This window comes from Mauremys mutica, chromosome 1 (assembly GCF_020497125.1).
Source record: "Mauremys mutica isolate MM-2020 ecotype Southern chromosome 1, ASM2049712v1, whole genome shotgun sequence".
In the NCBI taxonomy this organism is placed as follows: domain Eukaryota; kingdom Metazoa; phylum Chordata; order Testudines; family Geoemydidae; genus Mauremys; species Mauremys mutica.
The window spans coordinates 133,010,417-133,033,031 of NC_059072.1; the positions used below are offsets into that span (position 1 = coordinate 133,010,417).

A 22,615-nucleotide genomic window follows, 5' to 3' on the forward strand; every position below is an offset into this window, starting at 1 on the left:
AGCTCTGGTTTCTGGCCTGGGGCCTTGGGATCTGAAAAGTTGCAGCCGGGCCATGGCAAGAGCCACCTGGGTAGCTGTGGAGAGCCACAGACCCTCCATCTGCCCTGGGCACGGACCTGGGCTGGGGGCTATTCTTGGGCTCCCCGGGCCGCTCTTACCTGGACCAGGCTCCAGCTTCCAGCCTAGCCAGGTGGCAGGGCCTCAGGGGGTAGAAGAGGGGCAGGCCTGTAGTGAAAAGTGGATGGGCCATGGCCCCTTAGCCACCGCTGCCTAAGACTCAGTTAACAAAGGAAAGGAGCTCCTGTAGGGTAATAGAAATGTGAAGAACAATAACAAGACCTTAGGGAGAATTTGCATGGTCTACAACTACTACGAGGAGTAGGACTGCATTTTTGCCAAAGAGGCCACCCCTGAAGCCAGTCATGTTGTTGACATCAACTAAAGAACATCCACCCCCAAGATGCCAAGCAGCAGAGATTGATCCAGACAGCCAGGATCTCTGATCCACTAAACCCACAGGCAGAGAGAGTGGACAAGCCATGCCCCACACCCTGCCGAATCACATGCAGGGAACCAATGTGTCAGTGCTGGGGAGGGGACCTCTTCCCATAAGTATTCTGTGCTATATTACAATCAGGGGCGGCTCTAGGAATTCCGCCACCCGAAGCAGGGCGGCGCGCCGCGGGGCGCGCTGTGGCGGTCGCCAGTCCCGTGGCTCCAGGGGATCTCTTGCAGACGTGCCTGCGGAGGTTCCGCTGGTCCTGCAGCTCCGGTGGAGCATCCGCAGTCATGCCTGCGGGAGGTCCACCCGAGCCGCGGGACCAGCAAACCCTCCGCAGTCATGCCTGCGGGAGGTCCACCCGAGCCGCGGGACCAGCGCACCCTCCGCAGTCATGCCTGCGGGAGGTCCACCAGAGCCGCCTGCCGCCCTGCCGGCAAAATGCTGCCCCAAGCGTGCGCTTGGCGCACTGGGGTCTGGAGCCGGCCCTGATTACAATACAGCTGTGAGGGATTTAAACACCTTTGTTCCAGGTACCATCTGGGTACCACCATGTTTAGCTACTGTCTCACCACACCTCTTTTAGCCAACCCACTTCCCCTTGAGAGTGTAGAAAAGCCCTTACTACCTTCCATTCCTGTATGGGAACACAGATTTTCTTTGACCCTGCTGCTACCCCTGCCCCCGTGAAATGACCTGATTCTGTTATGAGAGACTTCCCTTTCCATATACACTCATGTCCCACTCATGCATCCCAATAATTCCAGCTATAGCCTCGGTACAGACTTCTAACACGATTCTCAATCTCCATGCACATCCCCAGTCCCTCTGATATCTCTCTCTTTACATAGAGAGGGCCCAGCCCTGAATGTTCCTGTGCACCCTTCTTTCTTTGCAATGGCATTGTGAATTCAATTTCCTGACCTTTGATTCAGAAGGGTTTGGCAATATGCAGGGAGGGAAGGGTCATACATTTGCTTATCTGATTTGGGGTCAGGGAGGAAGAAATCCCAGCTCCTTGCTGCTAGAAGGGCTGCTATCCTGATTTTTTTTCACTGGGAGGTGTTATCTGATGGCTCTGGAGACAGGATTGGGTACAGAGGTGAAATAGGTTTTTTACTTGAAGGGATATGGGATGATTGCTGTAGCCAAGAATGGCAGGACTGCTCATTGGCTGTCTGGAGAGTTTGACAGCTGAAAGACAAGCTGGGGAAGGAGGTTGTTACAGTTTTGTTCGGCGATGGACCTGAAAAGACCGAGATGGTTGGGCATTGCAAAGGGGATTGTACTGTGGCTTTGGCATGATGGTATGGTACCCAACACATGATGCATGCAGCGGTTTAAAAGCAGGTCTATCTTCCATTGCTTTCATTAGAGGAGAGGCTGGAATATTAGAAAAAACATTCCAGGGCTAGCAGGAGTATGGGAAACTGCTGCGGCTGGGAAGAAAGATCCATTTCAGGGTGGACAGGGACGGGACAGGTCATGGCCCAGACAAGTAAAGATAGTAGATTAGAATCTTCCTTGTTTTTCACACATGCTCCCCCTACTTCTGTCAGCAGGCTTCTCTGGTGTAAGTGAGGCTGAATTAGACCCATTCCTTTAGACCAGCCTCTCAAGCTGCAGCCCAATACTACACCAGTTTGATTTGTTGCTTTATCACATTACAAACAAAATCTAATTTGTCATCTACCATCACCCCCACCATTACAGTTTCCTGACTCCCTCCCACTCATTGGGTATGTGTTTCACTTCTTTTCCCAGACACATTAGCTTCTGTCCTCAAAGCTCCTTGGGTCAATCCACTCACAGTTTCCAACCTAGCCATTTTATAATATGAAATATGTGTTCTCATTTACAGGATGTCTTACTGATGGAATCTGAAGAAGCCAATGGGGGAGACCCCTTTCCCCCAGCAACCAGCAGCCCTAGTGAGGAAAACCCTGATCCTACACCAGCCAGAAGGGGACATGATGCCACCACTGAGTCTGTAGAGATGAGCACTGAGCTGCCTGGCTCTGCAGAAGGAGCACAGATCTCCATTGCCCAGGATCCTCTGAGGCATCTCTCTGCTGGGGAATCAGCAGAGATGTGTGGCAGATCCTCTAACCCTGTTCTGTCAGGACTGGAACAAGTGGAGAGAGATCTAAGGCACCAGAGAGGACTCTCAGAGTGGGAGAAAGAGCCTGCAGTACAAGAGAGATATTTGGAAAAACAGAGATGGGATCACTCCTCGAACTCTGAACAGGGAAAATTAGCTCATCCTGAAAGCAGTCAGTATTCTTCCTTTCCCAACACAGTCCCACAGGCAACAGCCACTCATGACAAAACCCCACAGGTACAGTCTCCAGTCCTTCAGATTGAATTTCCTCAGGATCAGAAACAGTCCCTGGCATGTCATATTGCTGTCCCCCAGGCACAGCATAAGGAAACCTCAATGACAGACACTATTCCCATCCAGGGGGAACTAGCCACTAAACACTTCATGGTGTGTAAAGACATTTCAGAGGTTCATTGCAAGACTGAGACTTTGCATGATGACACTATTGGAGATCCCCCCTTGCAGGAATTGGATGTAGCAAATGGGACCATCAGAGAGCTCCCGCCAAGTACTGAAGCAGTGGCAGGGACGGACGAGGAGCCATCTCCTGGGATGGATGTAATAGGCAGGATGAATCCCATGCCTTCTGTAGATAATGGTGAAAAAGTGGGAGGCTTACAGGGACGGGGAGAGGATACAGACTCTTCCTCTTCACATCACCCACCCTATCCCTTATCAGATGACAGCCAAGGAAAGTCACAGCTGACAGGAGGAAATGCAGATGGAAAGATGGTCCTGTCATCCCATGAGAGGGGGAACAATGCCTTGGCCACAGACCAGAAAACAGAAGTGGCTGCTTGGCAAAGTCCATCTGGTTCTATAATCCTCCTTCCGGAGGAGGAGAAAGGAGCAGATGATGGAAGAGCAGAAGGCAGCACTGAATGTCCAAGAGTGTGTGTCTTCCACATACTGAATGCTGCAAAAAACACAGAGCAGGAGGAGTGGCAGCATGAGCAGCTAGAATGCGGGGAGGAGCCAGAAGAGGAGGAGCAGTCGGAAGAGAAGCAGCCAGAGCTGGAACAGGAGGAGCCAGAATGGGAGAAGCTAGAGAAGGAAGCGAAACCAGTGCACGAGGAGCAAGTACGGGACAGAGAAGATCAGAAGGAAAAGAGGTGGGATGAGCTGGAACAAGAGCCAGGGAGGGAAGAGTCGGAGCAGGAGGCTCCACCACCAGCACTCAATCCAGCATCACCTTCTCTCTCCAAGCAAAACTGGGACCTCCATGATGAGGGGGAGAGCATTTCCTCGGCTGAGGGAACAGGGCTGGCCTCTCTGCCCCAGGAATCATTCTCCAAAGATCAGCATTCTGGTGAGGATGAACTATTCAGCATAGTGTCGAAGGCCTGCATTGGAGGAGCAAATGAAAGAGCTCAGCCACCTGCTGTGATAAAGTCTGAAAGTCAGAACCCAGTGGGTGGGAGTTCCATGATGCACTCCCCCACTTGCCACATCTCTGAGCACTGGGGAGACATGGGGGTTTCTGACCCTTTCAGCTCCATTTCTTTCAGTGGCCAAGATTGTGAAGAAACCTGTCAGGATAACAGAGCCAGTAATGGTGAGGATGGCCATAGTGATGGAGATGGAAGGACAGTCCAGAGCTTTGATGATAGAGGAGCCATATCTCCATTATGCAGAGAAGTAACCTCATCTGGTGCAGGGAACCCAGACTCCTCTGGGACTCTGGACCCTTCTTCTGGTGCCAGGAACTTGGGATCTTTTGGTCCCGCAGATCCTCATCCTGTTGCAGAAAACCCAGCATTTCCCAGCCATTACGATTTCACTCCAGCCTCACCATCAGAGTTCAACTCGGCAGCATCAGCAGCTGGCCAACCTCAGGAGGATGCTGATGAAAGATCGCAAGCGAGCCCTGTGGGATGTACTGACCTGGACAAAGCACCAGTCTCTGTACAGGACACATCCAGACAGACTTCTTACCTGCAGGAGGCAGCTTCTAGTGAAGGAGCCTCAGTGACCACCAGCACAGAGAGTGTCCAGACTCCTCATGGGCTGCTTACACCTGAGAACGGCCTTAATGAAGACCCTAGTGCCCAGCCTTCCATCTCCAAGGCTTTCAGAAGTCCCCCTTCAAGGCAGAGCCTGCCAACAGCCAAAGATGAAGTAGAATCTACTCCTGCAGCTCCAGCTACAATGCACCTGGAGTCATCCCAAGCACCAAACATGGCTCTCGCTCCCGCAAATTACCTGGAGAAAGTCCAGAGGCACCAAAAGCCCCCGACGAGAAGTTTTGTTTTCCAGGGAAAGGAAATGGAAGCAAACATGGTTCACACAGCACAACAAAACCCTTTACTTGATGAGTCACATTTGAGCTTAGAGGTGGAAGTGCCAGGAACAGGAAGTGCCCTTAATGCTGTACCGCAGCCCCCAGAAGAAGCTGTAGTCCTGGCCCTGGAGCAGCACACACAGCCTACTCCTCCTGAGCCTGACTCCAGCTCGCCCCTGGCTCCTGCACCTGACGCCAACCAGCTCACCTACCCTCTGGCACCTGCGCCCGACTCACCCCTGGCTCCTGTGCCTGATGCCGACCAGCTCACCCACCCTCCAGCGCCTGCGCCCGACTCACCCCTGGCCACCGGGCCTGACGCTGACCAGCTCACCCACCCTCCGGTGCCTGCACTTGGCTCACCTCTGGCCACCGTGCCTGACGCCGAGCAGCTCACCCACCCTCTGGCTCCTGTGCCCAGCTCACCCCTAGCCCCTGCATCTGATGCCGACCAGCTCACCCACCCTCCAGCGCCTGCGCCCGACTCACCCCTGGCCACCGTGCCTGATGCTGACCAGCTCACCCACCCTCCGGCGCCTGCACTCGGCTCACCTCTGGCCACCGTGCCTGACGCCGAGCAGCTCACCCACCCTCCGGCTCCTGCGCCCAGCTCACCTCTGGCCCCTGATGCCACCCAGCTTGCCCACCATCTGGCACTTGCGCTCGGCTCACCTCTGGCCCCCATGCCTGACACCAACCAACTCACCCACCCTCCAGCTGCTGTGCCCAGCTCGCCCCTGGCTCCTGTGTCTGATGCCGACCAGCTCACTCACACTCTGGTTCCTGCACCCAGCTCGCCCCCAGCCCCTGATGCCACCCAGGTCGCCCACCCTCTGGCTCCTGCACCTGATGCCAACCAGCTCAGCCACCCTCTGGCTCCTGTGCCCAGCTTAACCCAGGCTCTTGTGCCTGATGCCGACCAGCTCACCCACCCTCCAGCTCCTGCACCCAGCTCGCCCCCAGTCCCTGTGTATGATACCACCCAGCTCATCCACCCACTGGCTCCTGTGCCCAGCTTGCTCTTGGCACCTGTGCCTATCTTGCTCTTGGCACCTGTGCCTGACGCCGACCAACTCGCCCACTCTCCAGCTCCTGTGCCCGGCTCGCCCCCAGCCCTTGTGCCTGATGCCACCCAGCTTGCCCACTCTTTAGTACCTTTGCCCAGCTTGCCCCTAGCTCCTGCGCCTGATGCCACTCAGCTCACCCACCCTCTGGCTCCTGCACCTGATGCCGACCAGCTCGCCTGCCATCTGGCTCCTGCACCCAGCTCCCCCGTGACTCCTGCACCTGATGCCGACCAGCTCGCCTGCCATCTGGCTGCTGCACCCAGCTCCCCCGTGACTCCTGCACCTGATGCCAATCAGCTTGCCCACCCTCTGGCTCCTGGCTCACTCCTGGTTCTTGTGCCTGATGCCACCCAGCCTCCAGCTTCTGCACCTGGCTCACCCTTGGCTCCTTTGGCTGATGCCACCCAGCTCACCCACCCACCGGCTCCTGTGCCTGGCTCGCCCAGCTCGCCCCTGGCTCTTCTGGCTGATGCCTACCAGCTTCTCCAGTCTCAGTCCCTTGTGCCTGACTCCAACCAGCCTCCAGCCCCTGCACCTGATATTGACCAGCCTCTGCCTCCTGTATCTAACTCCAATCCACCTCTAAACTATGTATCAGATTCTAGTCAGTTACTGGCCACTGCCCCCAATTCCAGCTGCCCTGCCCAGGCTCCAGCCTCTGTGCCTGATGCCGACAGCCTTGCTCATGCTCTGGTCCCTGCCCCTGCTGTGGCAGATGGAGAAGAGAACCCCCTCCTAATGCAGATGACCCACGAGGGAGTGTCTGGTGCCCAGTGGGATCCTGTCACCTCACTTACACTGGATGTGGTGGACACCAGTGACTTAGGGGTCACTTCATTGGCCGAGAGCTCAGATTTTCCCACTTTGGAGAATGAGGCACCCATGGGCCACTCTGGCAGAAGCCCTGAAGCAATGGGTCAGCACCTGGCTACACACTGTGGAAAGTCCGCACCTGATTACACCTCCAGGCCCTCCTTGGGAGGGTGGGGAACATCCACAGACTCTCAGAGTAGAAATTCACCACAGCCACCCCCACTACTAGCTTTCTCCAACCCAATCCACTTCCTGCAGTTCAGCCCTCCATCGCCACCAGCCATCAGAACACTGTACCGACAGGACGCAGTCTTCGAGGAGCCCCAGTGGGACCAGGCACAGGCAGGCCCCACCAGCGTGGATACGAGGAATAGAACAGCCCCTGCAGTGATAATAGAGAAAGCAGAGGGCGCTAGGACATGCAAGCAAAAGATGGAAGGGCAGGGAGAACCACTTCACCTTGTGGCCCAGGTGAAAGAGGAGTTGGCCAGACATGCACCCTTGGAGAAGTCATCAAGTTGGCCAGATAAAAAAGTCATCAGGGTGGACAATTCAGGGAGTCAGGAGAACGTGATCAAACGCCGAGCAAAAAGCAGAGATTGGCACCGGCAGGGCCTGAGGAAGATGTCAGTACTGCCAGACAACTTACAAGGTGAGACCCCTCTCCTCCTAAGATACCAAATCTCAGCATAAAGCAAATGATGGAGGAGTAAGAGAGTGAAAATAGCTATAGCCAGAGAATAGCTAGAAATATTTCCAAAACTATCCACACACAGCTTTGCCAAAGCCCCTCTATCCTGCCCTGCAGGCCCCTTGCTATTCCAGTCCTGGGCTCCCCTCATAGCTCTGCTAATGCCCCTCAGTCCTGCCCTGTGGAAATATATACCCCATTGTCACTAAAATTGAGCTGTATTATTGGGGTTTCCAGAGATAAAAAGCTATTACATCAAGTGAGGCCTGCCTGTTTGCCTGCTTTGGACTGCTATCCCAATCACCACTCTCCAGACTGATTATAATAGCTACCAACAGCACACCCAGCTCCCATTTCACTAAATTAGTCCCTCCTCAACTACTTGCCCAGCATTTCTTCTCACCACCTTCCCCACCTGCTCCTTCAGCCTCCCTTCTCTCCTGCCTTGCCTGCCCACTGAACCCCCATGGGTATGTCTACACAGCATTTTGGAGCAAGCTTCCCAGCGCCGGCCAACAGACTTGGGTTAACAGGGCTCACACTAGGGCTCTAAAAATATCTGTATAGATTGCTCTGAAGTTGTGGCTTGGTCTGGAGCCCGGGTGCTGAAGCTTAGGGAGATAGGGTGGGCTTCAAAGCCCAAGATACCACTTTAAAGCTCTGTCTACACAGCTATTTTTAGAGCACTAGCAGGAGCACAGCTAGCCTATGTCTGCTGAGCTGGGCTTGGAGGCTCACTCCAAAATGCTGTGTAGCCGCACTCTGTCCTTATTCAGAGTTCTAGTCCTTTTCCTCAGCCATGCAGTGGTCCCACTAAATATTCACCTTTTCACAGTAAGCTATTAGCCTTTGAAGGGTAGAGGCCTCTGCTGCCACCCCAAGGCTGTTCCATGTCTGCATCAGATCCAGTGTCCTGTCTTTGGTGGAAGCCAATGATGAATTCTTTAGACAAAGGCATAAATCCCCCACAATGCACCTAGCCAATATTGTACTTTGTGTGTCTGAGCTCTCTATGCCCTTTATCAATACAGATATTGAGCTGGGTGAAATTAGTGACACTTTTGGCATATTTTTGCCTCAATTCCTTTTATGTTTTTCCACACTGCATAAATATTGGCATTTTGGGATACTGGAAGTGTTTTTACATTGAAGCCACTTTGGTTCAAAATATTGCACTTATACATTTTTGGCCCCAAAGTGGAAAAAGTTAGTGATAATAGTGGTCCCCTTCATGGGCTCTGTTCTCATCTCTGTCACCAGCTGGTCTTAATAATCCTTTGCCACATATATAGTTCTTTCCTCAGATTTACTTAGGCCTCTCCCAACACCCTCTATCAAAGGAGGTAAATATTTTCCCCATTCCACAAACGGACCCCTGCTTCAGAGAAAGAAAGAGTGACTTCCCAAAGGGTCACCAGTGACTTAGTGTCAGTATCAGAATCAACAACGAACCCAGTTCTGACATCTAATCCCATGCCTAATTTACTAGACCACAGTGCTCCCAACACAAATATAAAGGGTGATTTTCAGAGGTGTTGAGTACTTACAACTGTGAAGTCAATCGGAGCTTTGGGGTCTGAACATCTCCAAGAATAAGGCTCAGATTTTCAGAAATGACTTTGGGTGCCTCAGGTGGTGGGTGCCCAACTTAAGGCACTTTAAAGGGGCCCCGATTTCTAGAAAATGCTGAGCAAGCCACCCACACCCTGAAAATCAGGCCCCTTTCAGGCATGTCAAATTGGACACCAAAGTCATTGTCGCTTTTGAAAACACAGGCCTCTTCCCATTTGGTGGCTTGGAAAGATGTGTGTATGAAAGACAAGAATTATTGTCTAAATGATGGGTATGAAGTGTTAAGTAAGTGCCAAGTATTGTTCAAGCCACGAAGCTGTAAAGCCTGGAAAAAAAAACCTCAGGGGGGTACTAGTCCCTGTCCCAGGCTACCACCTCTACATAGGGTTTAGGATGTGATATCTGCATTGCATCATGTCCTTACACTTGGCTCCTTGGAATCTCTCTCTCTCTCTCGTGTTTGCTGTCTTATTGGCAGAAAATGGGATAACCTCTCTTGTCCTTTCAGAGGAGGGAGCACACAAGGACCAGCCAACCAGCTTAGACACAGTTATACTTCGGTGAGTCTCCCATTTGCTTCTAATCCCTTTCACCTGAGATACAGAGGCCCAGAACTTTCCAGTGATTCCTTAGTGACCCAAGAAACAGACAACAGAGCAAAATGCTCTCTGAGATAACGACCCCTGCCTAAGCTTCATCCCAGGCTGCCCATGCAATGGGATCCCTTTCCCCAAAGGGCAAGAGGGGAATTCATGTCCCGTTACTTCTGAATATCCATCAGCCTGACAACAGTCCTTTGCAGAAGAAATAAGGAATGCAGACTTTGAACTTGATGGAGAGAGAAGTCCCAGCTGTTCCAGATTAATTACTAAGATCTGGATAAGCTACATCCAGTTCAGCAGTTCTTATTTTCTCCTGTCTCTTTGCTCCCCAAACCTTCTCCTCTCCCCGGACAGGGAGAAGAAATCTGCAGCCACACTGGATAATTTCAAGCGCCGACACTCCAAACTGATCAACTCCTGTAAGTACCTCCCATTTAAGTGCTCTAGAAAACTCCAGCCATTATCCCCCCTGTGGAGAGCTGAAAAAAGAGAGGATCTGCAGCCTCCTGCTACAGTGAAATTAGGTGGGAGTATCAGTGAGAGAGTATAGAGAGGGCCATGTAACCATCAGCATGCAATGTGGTTAGAGATGTGGAGAGCTATGCTGGTGATAGGTGCATTATAAACACTATAGGCTCTGACATGTCCATTTGTCTTAGAGTGATTGTATTGAAACAGTAATGGAGCCCTCTCCACACAGGGAGTTCAGTAGTCACTGCTTTCGAATGAATCTGAATTGCTGGCCTCTCTCCACAGCAGGGTTACTGTATCAGGAATACAGCGACGTGGCTCTGAACAAGGCAATCCAAAGCCAGAAGAGAGCGGATTCTTTGGCAGAGGACTTCGAAGTAAGCTCTCCAAGCTCCCCAAGGTTACGGAGGAAAGTGCTGTCTCAGCAGGACTCGTATCTTCAACGTCTGTCAATCTCGTCCAACGCGTCCCTCTGGCAGGACATCCCCATGATCCGAGGAAGCAGAATGCTGCTGAACATGTCCCGAGATGATCAGAAACTGCAGGAGGTAATGGATGGATGCTGTAGGCAGAGGGATGGGGATTGGCCAGGTGGGACAGCATAGATGAATGTATGATACAGGAATGCAGATGGGTGAAGAGGAAGAGAAATTATCAGCAATGTGTATCCAGGTTAAAGGGAAGCTTGGTACCTGTGATTATGAGCAAATTGAACCCAACATAGTAAGGGAAAGGCATGCAAAGGTAAGGAATGGGGTCATGGAACCCAGCAATACATGTTATGAAAGCAAATTTGGAGGAATTAAGAAGCCTCGTGGAGCAAGGTACAACAGGAAGAAGCATTAGTGACATAAGCCTGGAAGGGACCTCCTGGGTCCAGTCCCCTGCTACTAAAATAGACCAAGTGTGGAAGAAGCTGGAGGACCCTAAAAGACTACATTAATCAAGGCCCAGACTATAATTCCTCTGAAAAAGAATGCAAGGATCAAAAGTTGGCCATTGTGTGCAAAAGAGGCTGTGAGGGAACTGCAGGCAGATTCAGAGAAATGGGGTGGGAAGGACAAGAGGAATCAAGATGAACTGAAGGGGAAGCAGTGGGACAAGAGGATCCAGGGAAGGAGGAGAAAATGAGGACTTGGGGGAAATTTGAGGACCCTGATGTCGGATCTCCTCAGTTCTGCCTTTTATTCCTCCAACTCATGAGAAACGGCAATATGGGGGGGTGCTAAATAAAGAGAAGCCCAGGAAGGATGAATCTCGGGAGAATGAATAGGATACAGGGGTGTTGTGATTATTTCTGTTTTTTTTAAAGGGGGGGGGGCAAAAATGGATACTACAGTTCCCAGTCAAAGTTGATGAATAGCTTCAAATCACACCATAAGCTTCTGAAGAAGTGGGTATTCACCCACGAAAGCTCATGCTGCAAAACGTCTGTTAGTCTATAAGGTGCCACAGGATTCTTTGCTACCATAAGCTTGTCCTTCCATCCCAACAAATGGATAGATGAAGAAAGAATAGACATGGGATTCTCAAACTGGGGGCCGTGACCTCTCATGGGGGGTCATGAGATTATTGCATGGGGGGGTCGCCAGCTGTCAGCCTCCACCACCAACCCCTGCTTCACCTCCAGCATTTATAATAGTGTTAAATATTTTAAGTGTTTTTAATTTATACGGGGGATCACACTCAGAGGCTTGCTGTGTGAAAGGAGTCACCAATATAGAAGTTTGAGAACCACTGGAATAGACTGATGTCCCCATCGATCTCTGCCAACCTGCCTCACCCCAGGCCTCTCACTATCATTAAAGCACCATCTCTTTACACTGCCTGGTTAGAGAGCTTGGCTCTTTTTTCCATTAGGAATCAGCAGCTACACAGCACCTACACTGGAAGCCAGGAAGGTTCCTGGCCTTTGCCCCTTCATTGTCCTTCAGTGCCATCTCGTTTACATCCCTCACAGACATGTCTACTATGCTGATGCTATGTCCCTTTCTCTACAGGCCAAGTTCGAGTTGATCATGTCAGAGGCCTCGTACTTGCGCAGTTTAAATGTGGCAGTGGATCACTTCCAGTGCTCATCAGAACTCCAGACACTCCTCACCAATCAGGAGCGCAAGTGGCTTTTTTCCCGCCTGCAGGAAGTGCGTGATGTCAGTGCCAGGTGAGTCCAGGTCCTTCACTTCAGAGACCACCAGTGTCTGTGAAGTGCAGATACAGCCCAAGGATGGAAAACAAAGATCAGACCAGTCAATAGCCCCCTCACCCCTACTCCACATGTCCATTCAGTCCTGGGACACACATCCCTTCCTCATACCCTGGAATGAACCTCTGTCCTTTGGGTGAGAGAGTGAGTCAGGTAGTCTTGTTCATTCAATGTGGTGCATTTAGAACTGGTGGCACATTTGTACAAACAGAAAATAGCAGGAGAACAAAGAATCTAAAATGCCACCAACAAGACCATAGGCCCCACCAAACCTGGCCTGAACCAAACGAGAATTACCAGGAAGGAGACTTCAGCCCAAATCTAGCACCAAGCAGACATAACCCAGAACCCATCATTCACCTGACCCAGTTTAAGAAAACTAGAGCCACTATCTGGCAGATCCCAACCTGGCTCAGTCCAGCACCATCCATAAGCCTGAACCAGAACCAGTGCCACCACATGCCAGACATTTTGGTTGGTGTACATTCTGTATCTCAGAACCTTTATTTTTCTCCTTTAAGGTTTGACTGATTGCATGTCCTTTTGGTTCTCTACCACTTTTTCCATTTCAACTACAGGGCTGGGTTGTTTCTGTTTTAAACTCTCAGATCCTTGTGACTGTGCCTTAAGCAGCTGTAAACCGGACTTCACAGCAGCTGAAATCCCTTTTGCCTTGATGATGTATTTTGGTGGTATTCAGCTTTCTTTCACACTGGAAACCAAACCACCACCACCAGACCTCTGCTGTCCCCCTAAAGTGGAGAGGAACCTTGTGATTAGTATGTGGGCCTTACACGTAGCACAGCAAGAGAAGGAGTCTGGTGACTGATAGAGACAAAAGGACCTTTTCACTTTGCTTGTACTCTCCAGTCTGTCTGTATCCATCTGCTGTCTCTTGTCTTATAGTCAGAGTTTTAGCTTCTTGAGGTAGGCACCATCTTCTTCTCTGTGTTTGTACAACGTTGAGCACCATGGGGTCCCAGCCTATGACTGTGGTTCCTAGGTGCTATGGTAATGCAAATAATAAATAACAACAGTAACAGCACTTTAGTAACAGTGTTTCTCTCCTTTCATGGCGACATATGGGGCATTACAGTTTCCTCTTCGAGCTGGAGGAGAAGTTTGAGGAGAACATGTTCAACTTCAACGTGTGTGACGTGGCTCTGAGACATGCCCCTGAATTCCGCAAGGTGTATCTACCATACGTGACAAATCAGACCTACCAGGAGCAGATTTTCCAGAAGCTAGTGTAAGAACAATGCTTTGTTCCCGTCTCACCCTCTGCTCTCCTTGATGCACCTCATAAGTGCCATTTATCAGCCAGGATAGAGCTGAGCAACTGCAGGTTGCCCCCTGGTAGTCATGTCCCATCTACAAGCGTGGGTGTATGAGAGCGGTCGAGGCTTCCATCAGTGTTACAGAGACCATCCATTGGGAGGGCAGGGCTGATTCTACCAAGTATCAGAGCCCCTTGTAGGAGAAGGCAGAAACAAATAATTGCAGGTTCATGCCACCCCTTCCTACTGAGGAGGCAGATACGACTGGCTGGAGGATTCAGTTCAGCTTGGCTGTGGAGGGTAGAGTGGAGCAGCTAATGCCCCCAGTGCCACAACACCCCCTGCAGGAGAGAACAAATCAGAGCTGTAGGTCACTTCGATACTGACCCTTTATGGGGAGGGACCCCAACGCAGAATGAGGCTGCCTCAGTAACAACTCTCCCACTGCTATCTCCATACAAGAACCCAGTCCTCCTGGAAGCTGCACACATACTGCCTCCCTTCTTCTCCTAGGGAAGGGCACTACCTAACAGGGCCACCCCTTGTACTCCTTCTCACTGCCACCTAATACTGAGGGAGGCTGCCTTGGTACTGATCCCTCCCTTCTGCCCACCAGCGAAGCCTCAATTCCAAACAGAGAGGGCCTCCAGGATGCTGCCTGTGCTCTGGGGGAAAGGAGGGAGGAGGAGCACATAGGCATTGCCTCTGCCTCTAGGGAAGTGCCCTAACCCATTGAGGGGGAAATTGGAATGTGGCTATTCCCTCTGTAGGGAGAAGTCTCCCTGTTCCAAAGGGCTCTGTCTCACCAGGGAACAGCTTTTCTTGCTCACTGGAAAAGGGAGTGAACAGGGAAGTGGCAAAGTTTGCAGATGATACAAAATTATTCAAGATAGTTAAGTCCAAAGCTGATTGGGAAGAGTTACAAAGGGAGCTCACCAAACTGGGTGACTGGGCAACAAAATGGCAGATGACATTCAGCATTGACAAGTGAAAAGTAATTCACAATGGAACATATTATCCCAACTACACATATATAATATGGGTTCTAAATTTGCTGTTACCACTCAAGATCGATTTTGGACTCACCATGGATAGTTTTCTGAAAACTTCAGCTCAGTGTGCAGCAGCAGTCAAAAAGGCTGACAATGTTAGGAACTATTATGAAAGGAATAGAAAACAAGACAATCTCATAATGTCACTATATATATATATATATATATATCTATGATGCACCCACACCTTCAATACTGAGTTCAGCTCTGGTCACCCCATTTCAAAAAGGATATAGTGGAAGTGAAAAAGGTTCAGAGAAAGGCAACAAAGATTATTAAGGGTATGGAACAGCTTCCATACAAAGAGAGACTAAAAAGATTGGGGCTGATCAGCTTAGAAAAGAGAAGCATAAACAGGATATGATACAAGTCTGTAAAATCATGAATGGTGTGGGAAAAGTGAATAGAGAAATGTAATTTACCCTTTTCCACAATATAACAACTAGGGATCAGCTGATGAAATTAATGGTCAGCAAATTTAATACAAACAAGAGAAAGTACTTTTCCACACCACACACAGCTAACCTCTGGAACTCATTGCTATGGCATGTTGTGAGGGCCAAAAGAATAACTGGGTTTAAAAAAGAATTAGAAAAGTTCATGGAGGATAGATTCATCAAGTGGTATTAGCCAAGATGGTCAGGGATGTAGCTCCATGCCTGGGGCAACCTAAACCTCTGACCGCCAGAAGCCAGGAGGGGAAGACGAGGTGGATCACTCCAGCGGCTATATTCTGTACACACCCCCTACAGCTCTTGTATGGGCCACTGTCAGAGACAGGATACCAGGCCTGTTGGACCACTGGTCTGACCCAGTATGGCTGTTCATCTAAGGAAGGAAGTAGGTCTCTGTGATGCCACCTCAATATTACTTTCTCACTGCTACCCTGCTGAGAGACCCAGTTCCCAAAGGGCCATCCTGCACTCTACCTCTTCCCCAGCAGAAGGGTTCAACTCCATTGAGAGAGACAGGGAACGAGCCTGTTCCAAGGTAATGGGGGCTCTGCTGCTTGGTCATATCAAACTGTGATCCTGCCCCTCCCCTTGTGGAAGGAACCACCACTTTGTTATTCTGTACAACTTCTAGATTTCTCTCTCTCTCTCTCTCTCAGGACTGGGAATGCAAGGTTCCAGCAAGTCCTGGAGAAACTGGAAAGCGCCACCGTGTGCCAGCGCCTCTCCCTCAAATCCTTCCTCATTCTCCCCTTCCAACGCATCACCCGACTCAAACTCCTCCTACAGGTAACAGCGCTGTGGTCGGAGGACCTTGTGGTTCCAGCCAGGGAACCCGCTCTCAGACTTCCAGTCCCCAGCCCATACTATTAACTGCTCCCTCACTGCACACTCAGACACAAGTCACTGCACAGGAATCCTGTCCAAGGCCAGACAGGGAAAGAAAGAGGAGCCGAGGGGAACAGGAGAGAAGTTTGCCTGTTCAGTGGCCTGCATAGCATGGTTGTGATAATCTTTGATAGTTGCTCTGATGCCAATGCTGGCTATGTTATAAATGCTTGCAGGCTCCCCTTCTCGAGTTTAGGAGTTTTTAATGCACAGCCAAAGCTTTAAAAATACCTTGAACTGCACATGGAAGCAAACAGGAGCCAATGTAGTGTGCTCAACGTGCCTTACTGTTGGACAGATAGAAGTATTGAACAAAGAAGAACCACGTTGTTGTACCTAGGCTGTTTTGTGCCACGACTAGTGTTCATTTCACCCCTACAGAAGTTATTGCATATGATATTTGAGTCGTAGTACACTTGCAAAGACAGGAGCTGCATGCAGATTCCTGTTCTCGCTGGTTATCCTGATCCCCTCACGCTCCCCTCCTGTCCTGGCCCTCTGCCCATTTCTCCCTTGCCATTGCTCATCCTGTTGTCTCCCTACACCTGCCTCCCCCATATCCACATGCCCATCTCTTTTGTCCTTGGGGTCCATTCTCTCAGCCTCCGTTCCGAGACACTTTTTGTGGTTGTTCTGCAGAATATATTGAAGAGAACCCCGCCTGAGTCAGATGAAGAAGTGCAGGCCACACAGGCTTATGATGCACTGGAGAAGGTAAGGAGCACCAGCCCCATTCTCCACTAGCAGTGTATTGCCAACCTGCCAGTGCTGCTTTAGGCAGTGAACCAAACAGCTGCAGGGACTCCCACAGCATGGGACTCCCATCAGGAACAGACTGAAATGCTCACATGATCTTGCTGCTCATGTGCTAGTGCCACGTGCTCTTGAAGTGTTAGCAGGGAGCCAAGGGCAAGAGCAGGGGCTGTTGGGCACTAATGATGTCTCACTACTTTCTTTAGTTTTCACTCTAGGCATTCTCTCTCTTGTGCTGATTGGCTGGGTCACTCCCTTTGTCTTTCATTTAGCTCAATGGGTTTAAACAGAAACCTCCATCACAGTTCAGGGCACTTGCACCTATATTTCCCCGTTCTGGTTCCAGCCAGGGCACCCACTCTCAGGCTCCCAGCTCCATAGCCACCAGGTCTCTGAGGTAGAGACCCACAGCTCAGTCCTTCCTGACCATGGTTTTGCCAGGCTGCCTGTAATGAGTTCCCCTGCAAGTCAGGCTGCCTCAGCAGGCCTGCTTTGGTTTCTCTTCAGAGGCTATAAACAGCCTCATTGCCCACAGTTACAAGCTACCCCACAGTCCTTTCTAAACAAGCTCATTTCTTAAGGTGAAAGCATTACAGAGAAAACGTTAAAAACACTAAAGAAACATACCCGCATTGTTAAAAGCTTACCAGAGCTTCACCCCCCTTCTCCCCCCACCAACTCCAGCTGGGGCTGATCAGTCCTTCAAACCCCACTAAGGGGTCTTCCTGTGGTTACAAGTTAATAACTGTTAAATTCATGAGGGAGCTTGTTCTGAACTATAAGTCCCTCCTTTTTGCAGCTTACAGCTTTGATCTTCCTATTCCAAGAATAAGTAATCAGCAGACAATGGGTTTCTCCTAATGGCAGAAGGTTGGGTTCAGAAGTGGGAATTTGCATTCACCTCCTCCCAAGTATTTCTGAGAAAACCCACTCAATTTTGTTTGTCCCAAAGGTTCCTTCTTGTCTGGCATATTGTTTAAAGCTTTGAAGCTTAACACACTTTTCAGGGTTTATGGGGGGGTCACATCTCCCCCCTAGAAAAGTTACATACAATTCTACAATAATACATAAACTTTGCATCTTTAATGCAACAAACTCCAAAGCTACTTCATTCAATAAGGTTTTTCAAGGATATTGCAAGAAACTGCCATATCTGTCCCATCCCCTCCCCCAATATCATGACACTCACATACCACTTGCACAATCATCAATCCGTATGCCGTACCCTGTGTCTATTTAGACTGAAGCTCTCAGGGGCAGGACTGTCAACTACTTTGCGTTGGTACCATGCCTGGCACAATGGGATGCCATTCTTGGTTGGTCACTATGCACTATGGTAATAAACAAGATAAATAGGGCAATAATTTGAGTTCCCTGAAGACTCATGATGCCACTCCCATCGTTGCAGGTATTCTCCACCCCTGCAACCGCTCAGATCATTTTTTGGACATGGTGTGCACGCCCTCCTATGCAATCGACCCCTACTCAAGTCTCATAGGACTGAGTCTCCCCAGCACAGCAGCTATAGAGCATAGGAATTTGGGGCCATTTGGTGTGGGGAAGAATGTCACACACTGAATCCTGCACCTTGCAGCAAAGTGGGTCCTAGACAGTACTTGAGCTAGTCCTGTCCATTGGAGTGTTGCTCCCTTCTTCTGTAAATCCACCTTGCCATGCACTATTAGCAGCTGCTGGGTTTCAAGCACATTAAACAGCTCTGTATTTAAGGCAAAAAAGAATCCCCCTCATGTGGGGATAGGGAACAGATTTAGTGGAGCAGGAGGTGGGTCAGGACCATGCAAAGGTGGGGTCTGTGGTTAAGTATTATCTAATAAACCCCCAGCTTCCTGTATGCTTGAGAGACCCCGTGTAGTAAGTATTGCTCCCAAATGACCAGTGACTTGACCCAATTCCCAGCAGGCAACAGTATTTTGATGCATCTACTGCTCCCCAGAGATCCTGGTATTATTGTAGCACCCAGTAGCCCTTTGTGCCAGGTGCTGTACAAACAGAGGACAAATAGACAGACTGTAAGCTATTTGGGGCTGGAACAAAGTATAAGACAGGAGACAACAGATAGGAGCACAAGGAAACAATAGCATGCTAGGTTGTGATCTTAATGCACCAGCAGCCTAACCATTGTTGAGTTTCTTGTAGGCATCACCAGCAAAGGAGGGACTTGAAGGTGGATAATGAACTAGTTCTGCAAATGTTTACAGAAGTGCCACCCAAGCTTAAAAGGGTTTGTTCGAAAATTTAACAAGTGGGCAATGGAGGTGGACAACCAATCGAAGGCAGGAGTTGACCCTTTGATACTGAATGATAGGTAGTATCATGATGCTAGCTAGGGTGGGGAGAGGCTGTGAAAGGCTTTTAATGTAGAAGACAAGTAGCTTAGGTCTGATGTGAAACAGAAGGGAGAGCCACTACAGCGAGGCAGAGTGACGGGTGTTATGGTCAAAGAAACAGGCTAGGAGAGTGCTCTTTGCAGCAACATTCTTAACAGCTCTGAGCAGGACAAGACTGGATTTGTCAAAACCAGACCTACGGAGGTTGCAGTAATTGAGACATGACGACAGCACTCCTCACTCAGAGCAGAGCTCAATATCAGGGACTAAACCTCCACAGTGAGTAAAAACTGTTTGGCCGAGAAAGCACAGCATCCATCCGCTCTTTGGAAAATAAGGTTCTGGGAGAAAGAACCCTGAGGGTTGTGCCATCTACGCCTACTCTATCCACTCCTAGCGGGCAGCTCCCAACAACCTCTTGCTCCTTCCCCTCTGCAGCTCATAAAGGACTGCAACGAAAACGTCCAGCGCATGAAGAGCACTGAGGAGCTGATCTACCTAAGACAAAAGATTGATTTTGAGTGCAAGGTGAGAACCCACCCGCTCTGATTTCTACTTTAGTCCTACCTACTACCCTGACCCAACGCCACTAACCCATCACTGCACACTCAGTCTGTCGTCTCCCACCCCACCCTCTATTTTCCAATACATGAGGAGCACTGGTGAACTAATATAGAGCACTCAGAAAATAGAGTTGCAGTACAAAGTGAGACACTCCCCCTGGGTTGCTCGGTAACCTGACCCACTCTTGTACATCAGCCCAGCACTTCACTCCTGTACAAGGAGGGGAGCGAGAGCTGATTCTAGTGTCTACTCCCCTGCATTATGCCAGGATGACAAGAGCTGAATCTACCCAATTCATCTACCTCATCCTGGAGTTGGAAGCAGCGGATTCAGGTCACAACTTGCCCACCTACACCAGGGGAGATGAGAGCAATATCAAACCTCATCTTATGCCTTCACAACAAGGGGTTCCAGGTAAACTCCAGCCCTAATGCATCAACTTCCATGGGTATCTGATCATGGCATTCTTCCTGTCTCACAGATATTCCCACTGGTCTCACAGTCAAGGCGGCTGGTGAAGTGTGGTGAGCTGATGGCGTTGCACAACACTCTGAGCACCAAGGGGAAACCTACCACCCGCCCCATCTACCTGCACCTCTTCAATGACTGCCTGCTCCTGTCCCGGCCCAGGGAGTGAGTCTCCCAGACTGCACCTCTCACTGACCTCTATAATCTCGGGTCCAGAAAAGGGTGGGGATGTTGGTGAGGCAGCGTCCCTTCCCCATCAGACTCCAGCCAGCAGATGGCAACCTTTATTGGCTAGACTGCTCAGTTTAGCACTCTCACATCTCATGAACAGCCTGCAAGTTTCATCATGCAGTACCTTCACTTCCAAACTCTTAATTACAGCATTCTTCTGTCGTTCTACATATCTTCCTCCCCTTTGCACCTAGCCCCCTTTATGCTTCACAGCACAACTTAGTTCAGTCTAGTTTTGTTCAAGGCTAATGCATTTCTCCCCCAACCTGTTTTAGCTTAAGGTCTGTATGGATGACCAGAGAACCAGTGGGAATATGAAATGACAAGAACGTGAAACCTGAGTAGTTGAGGGAAAAGGATTCTTTAGTCCAGACTCTCTCTTTAAAGTTGTAAAATATTTAACTAGCATCTGATGAACACTTGTGAGAAAAATGGCCTGTGACAGATTCAAACAATCCTGTCCCTTCCATTGAGGAGTAAGAAAAATACTGTTCCAATTCTCTGGCACTCTAAGAAGACCTCTAGCAAAAGCAGAGATGATGATGAGACTTTATAGGTTTAAGGTGGAACTCCCCCCACCCCCATACCGCTTTTAAACCTTCTTGACCTATCAAAGCAGCAAGAAAGGGCCCAAACCCCAATGTCTTATCCGTGTATGTCACTTTTAAAGCTAACACAGTTTCTCTAATTCCCCTTCTCTTTCCCTTTAGGGGTGGGCGCTTTGTCGTGTTTGATCATGCTGCATTTTCAGATGTACGTGGGGAGAAGTGTGAGATGAAGCTGCATGGGCCAAACAAAAATGTTTTCCGTCTTTTTCTCCTTAAGAACAACCAGGGGAAAAGAGTGGAATTCCTCTTTCGCACAGAGACACAGTAAGAGCCAGAGATTATTCCCACTGAATCCTAACACCACTTATACATACGGTTGCAGCTGCCAAAACTCTGTACCTCTCTCTGCTGCTTAAATGCCCAACACCCCCTGCTGCTTTTGAGACCCAGAGGACACTCTCTTACAATGAAGTTGCAAGCCTCCCACCCCACTTTCCAATTATCCCAAGGTGCTGTCATCTTGATCCCTTAATCCCATCCACTGAGCCATCTTTCTCCACCCTATCCTGTTCCCTACCCGCTTCTCAGTTACTCCATTGAACAACTACCCAGGTAGATATCTCAAGCTCCTATCCCAGACACGGTGTTATCAACTCCCAAAATGTGAGAAATAATTTTTTCAACCCCTTTCTCCTCCCTCTTTCATTTAGGCCCAAATTCTCACTAATCCTTCACTTTTCCCATTTAGCATCCTCTTTCACTTCCCCAAGAGGTGGTGGCAGGCACTTTTTTCTCCAATCCCTCCCTATACAAACACCCGCCCCCCAAATATCCCTGGCTGCTTCACTCTGATCTCTCCAGCATCTGTATTTTGGTATTTTCCAGCAGTGAGAAGCTGCGATGGATCTCCGCTCTGGCGCCACCACGAGGAGAACCAGATCTCTTAGAAAGCCCTGGTGAGACTGCTTAGGCGCTGCCGGGATGGGTGGGAGGACTTGCCTAGGGGGCAGAGTTGTGTCCCAGTGAGGAGGAAGATATAAGGGTAACATGAACGTAGGAGTGAATCTGAAGAGCATTCATCCTCCCCTTTACTTATTTTACAAATGTCAAACTTGACTCTTGTTTTTTTTCCCCTCATCTCCAGACAATGCCCCTGAGTCTCTATTTTCCCCAGCTCCTCCACAGCTTCAGAGACTCATCATAGGTGTCACCCCTAACACAAGCACTCTTCCACCTCCCCACTTTTCAGATGCTGGGCCTCACCCTAAAGGTGTCTCCCTCACCCCTCAGGTGTTGTGCCCGACCCTCATGTTCTTCCTTCCTTAGGGAGAATGCAGTACCCGACACTTGCAATCCCTCTCACTCCTCCAGCTTGCTCACGCTCTCCACTCCTCTTTGTCTCTCAGACTCACCTCAGGTTCAGTGCATACGGACATACAAAGCTCGGGAGAATGACGAGCTGGCTCTGGAGAAAGCAGATATCCTCATGGTCATGCAGAACAGCAACGACGGTGAGTGGAACAAGCGGTGATCTTCTTGGATAAGGGGAGTGAAAACTGAGTCATCCCTTTGATGACAGGGCCATTAGGCTATATAAGGGATGGAGAGGGAAGCTTTCTTCTCAGAAAGCATCTTGCCCCTGCCTATGGGACTGGGAGGAGATTCTCCCTTGCCTGCCTATTATCTGGGGTATCAATTAGACCATTAAACAAATAGACCATGTGGCTTGAAGGT

General features: G+C 49.9%; 1 protein-coding gene across 3 annotated transcripts in view; it reads left to right on the forward strand.

The window, feature by feature from the left end:
• Positions 1 to 22,615, forward strand: part of LOC123354394 (rho guanine nucleotide exchange factor 5-like) — a 63,316-nt gene that overhangs the window by 38,913 nt on the left and 1,788 nt on the right. For all 3 annotated transcript variants that reach the window (XM_044996441.1, XM_044996431.1, XM_044996450.1), the window contains exons 3-15: positions 2,361 to 7,413; positions 9,533 to 9,584; positions 9,981 to 10,045; positions 10,383 to 10,645; positions 12,098 to 12,258; positions 13,397 to 13,549; positions 15,741 to 15,870; positions 16,609 to 16,683; positions 19,509 to 19,598; positions 20,116 to 20,267; positions 21,044 to 21,205; positions 21,767 to 21,837; positions 22,288 to 22,392. In XM_044996441.1, the coding sequence (XP_044852376.1) occupies positions 2,361 to 7,413; positions 9,533 to 9,584; positions 9,981 to 10,045; positions 10,383 to 10,645; positions 12,098 to 12,258; positions 13,397 to 13,549; positions 15,741 to 15,870; positions 16,609 to 16,683; positions 19,509 to 19,598; positions 20,116 to 20,267; positions 21,044 to 21,205; positions 21,767 to 21,837; positions 22,288 to 22,392 (6,532 nt within the window). The remainder of the gene's footprint in view (positions 1 to 2,360; positions 7,414 to 9,532; positions 9,585 to 9,980; positions 10,046 to 10,382; positions 10,646 to 12,097; positions 12,259 to 13,396; positions 13,550 to 15,740; positions 15,871 to 16,608; positions 16,684 to 19,508; positions 19,599 to 20,115; positions 20,268 to 21,043; positions 21,206 to 21,766; positions 21,838 to 22,287; positions 22,393 to 22,615) is intronic.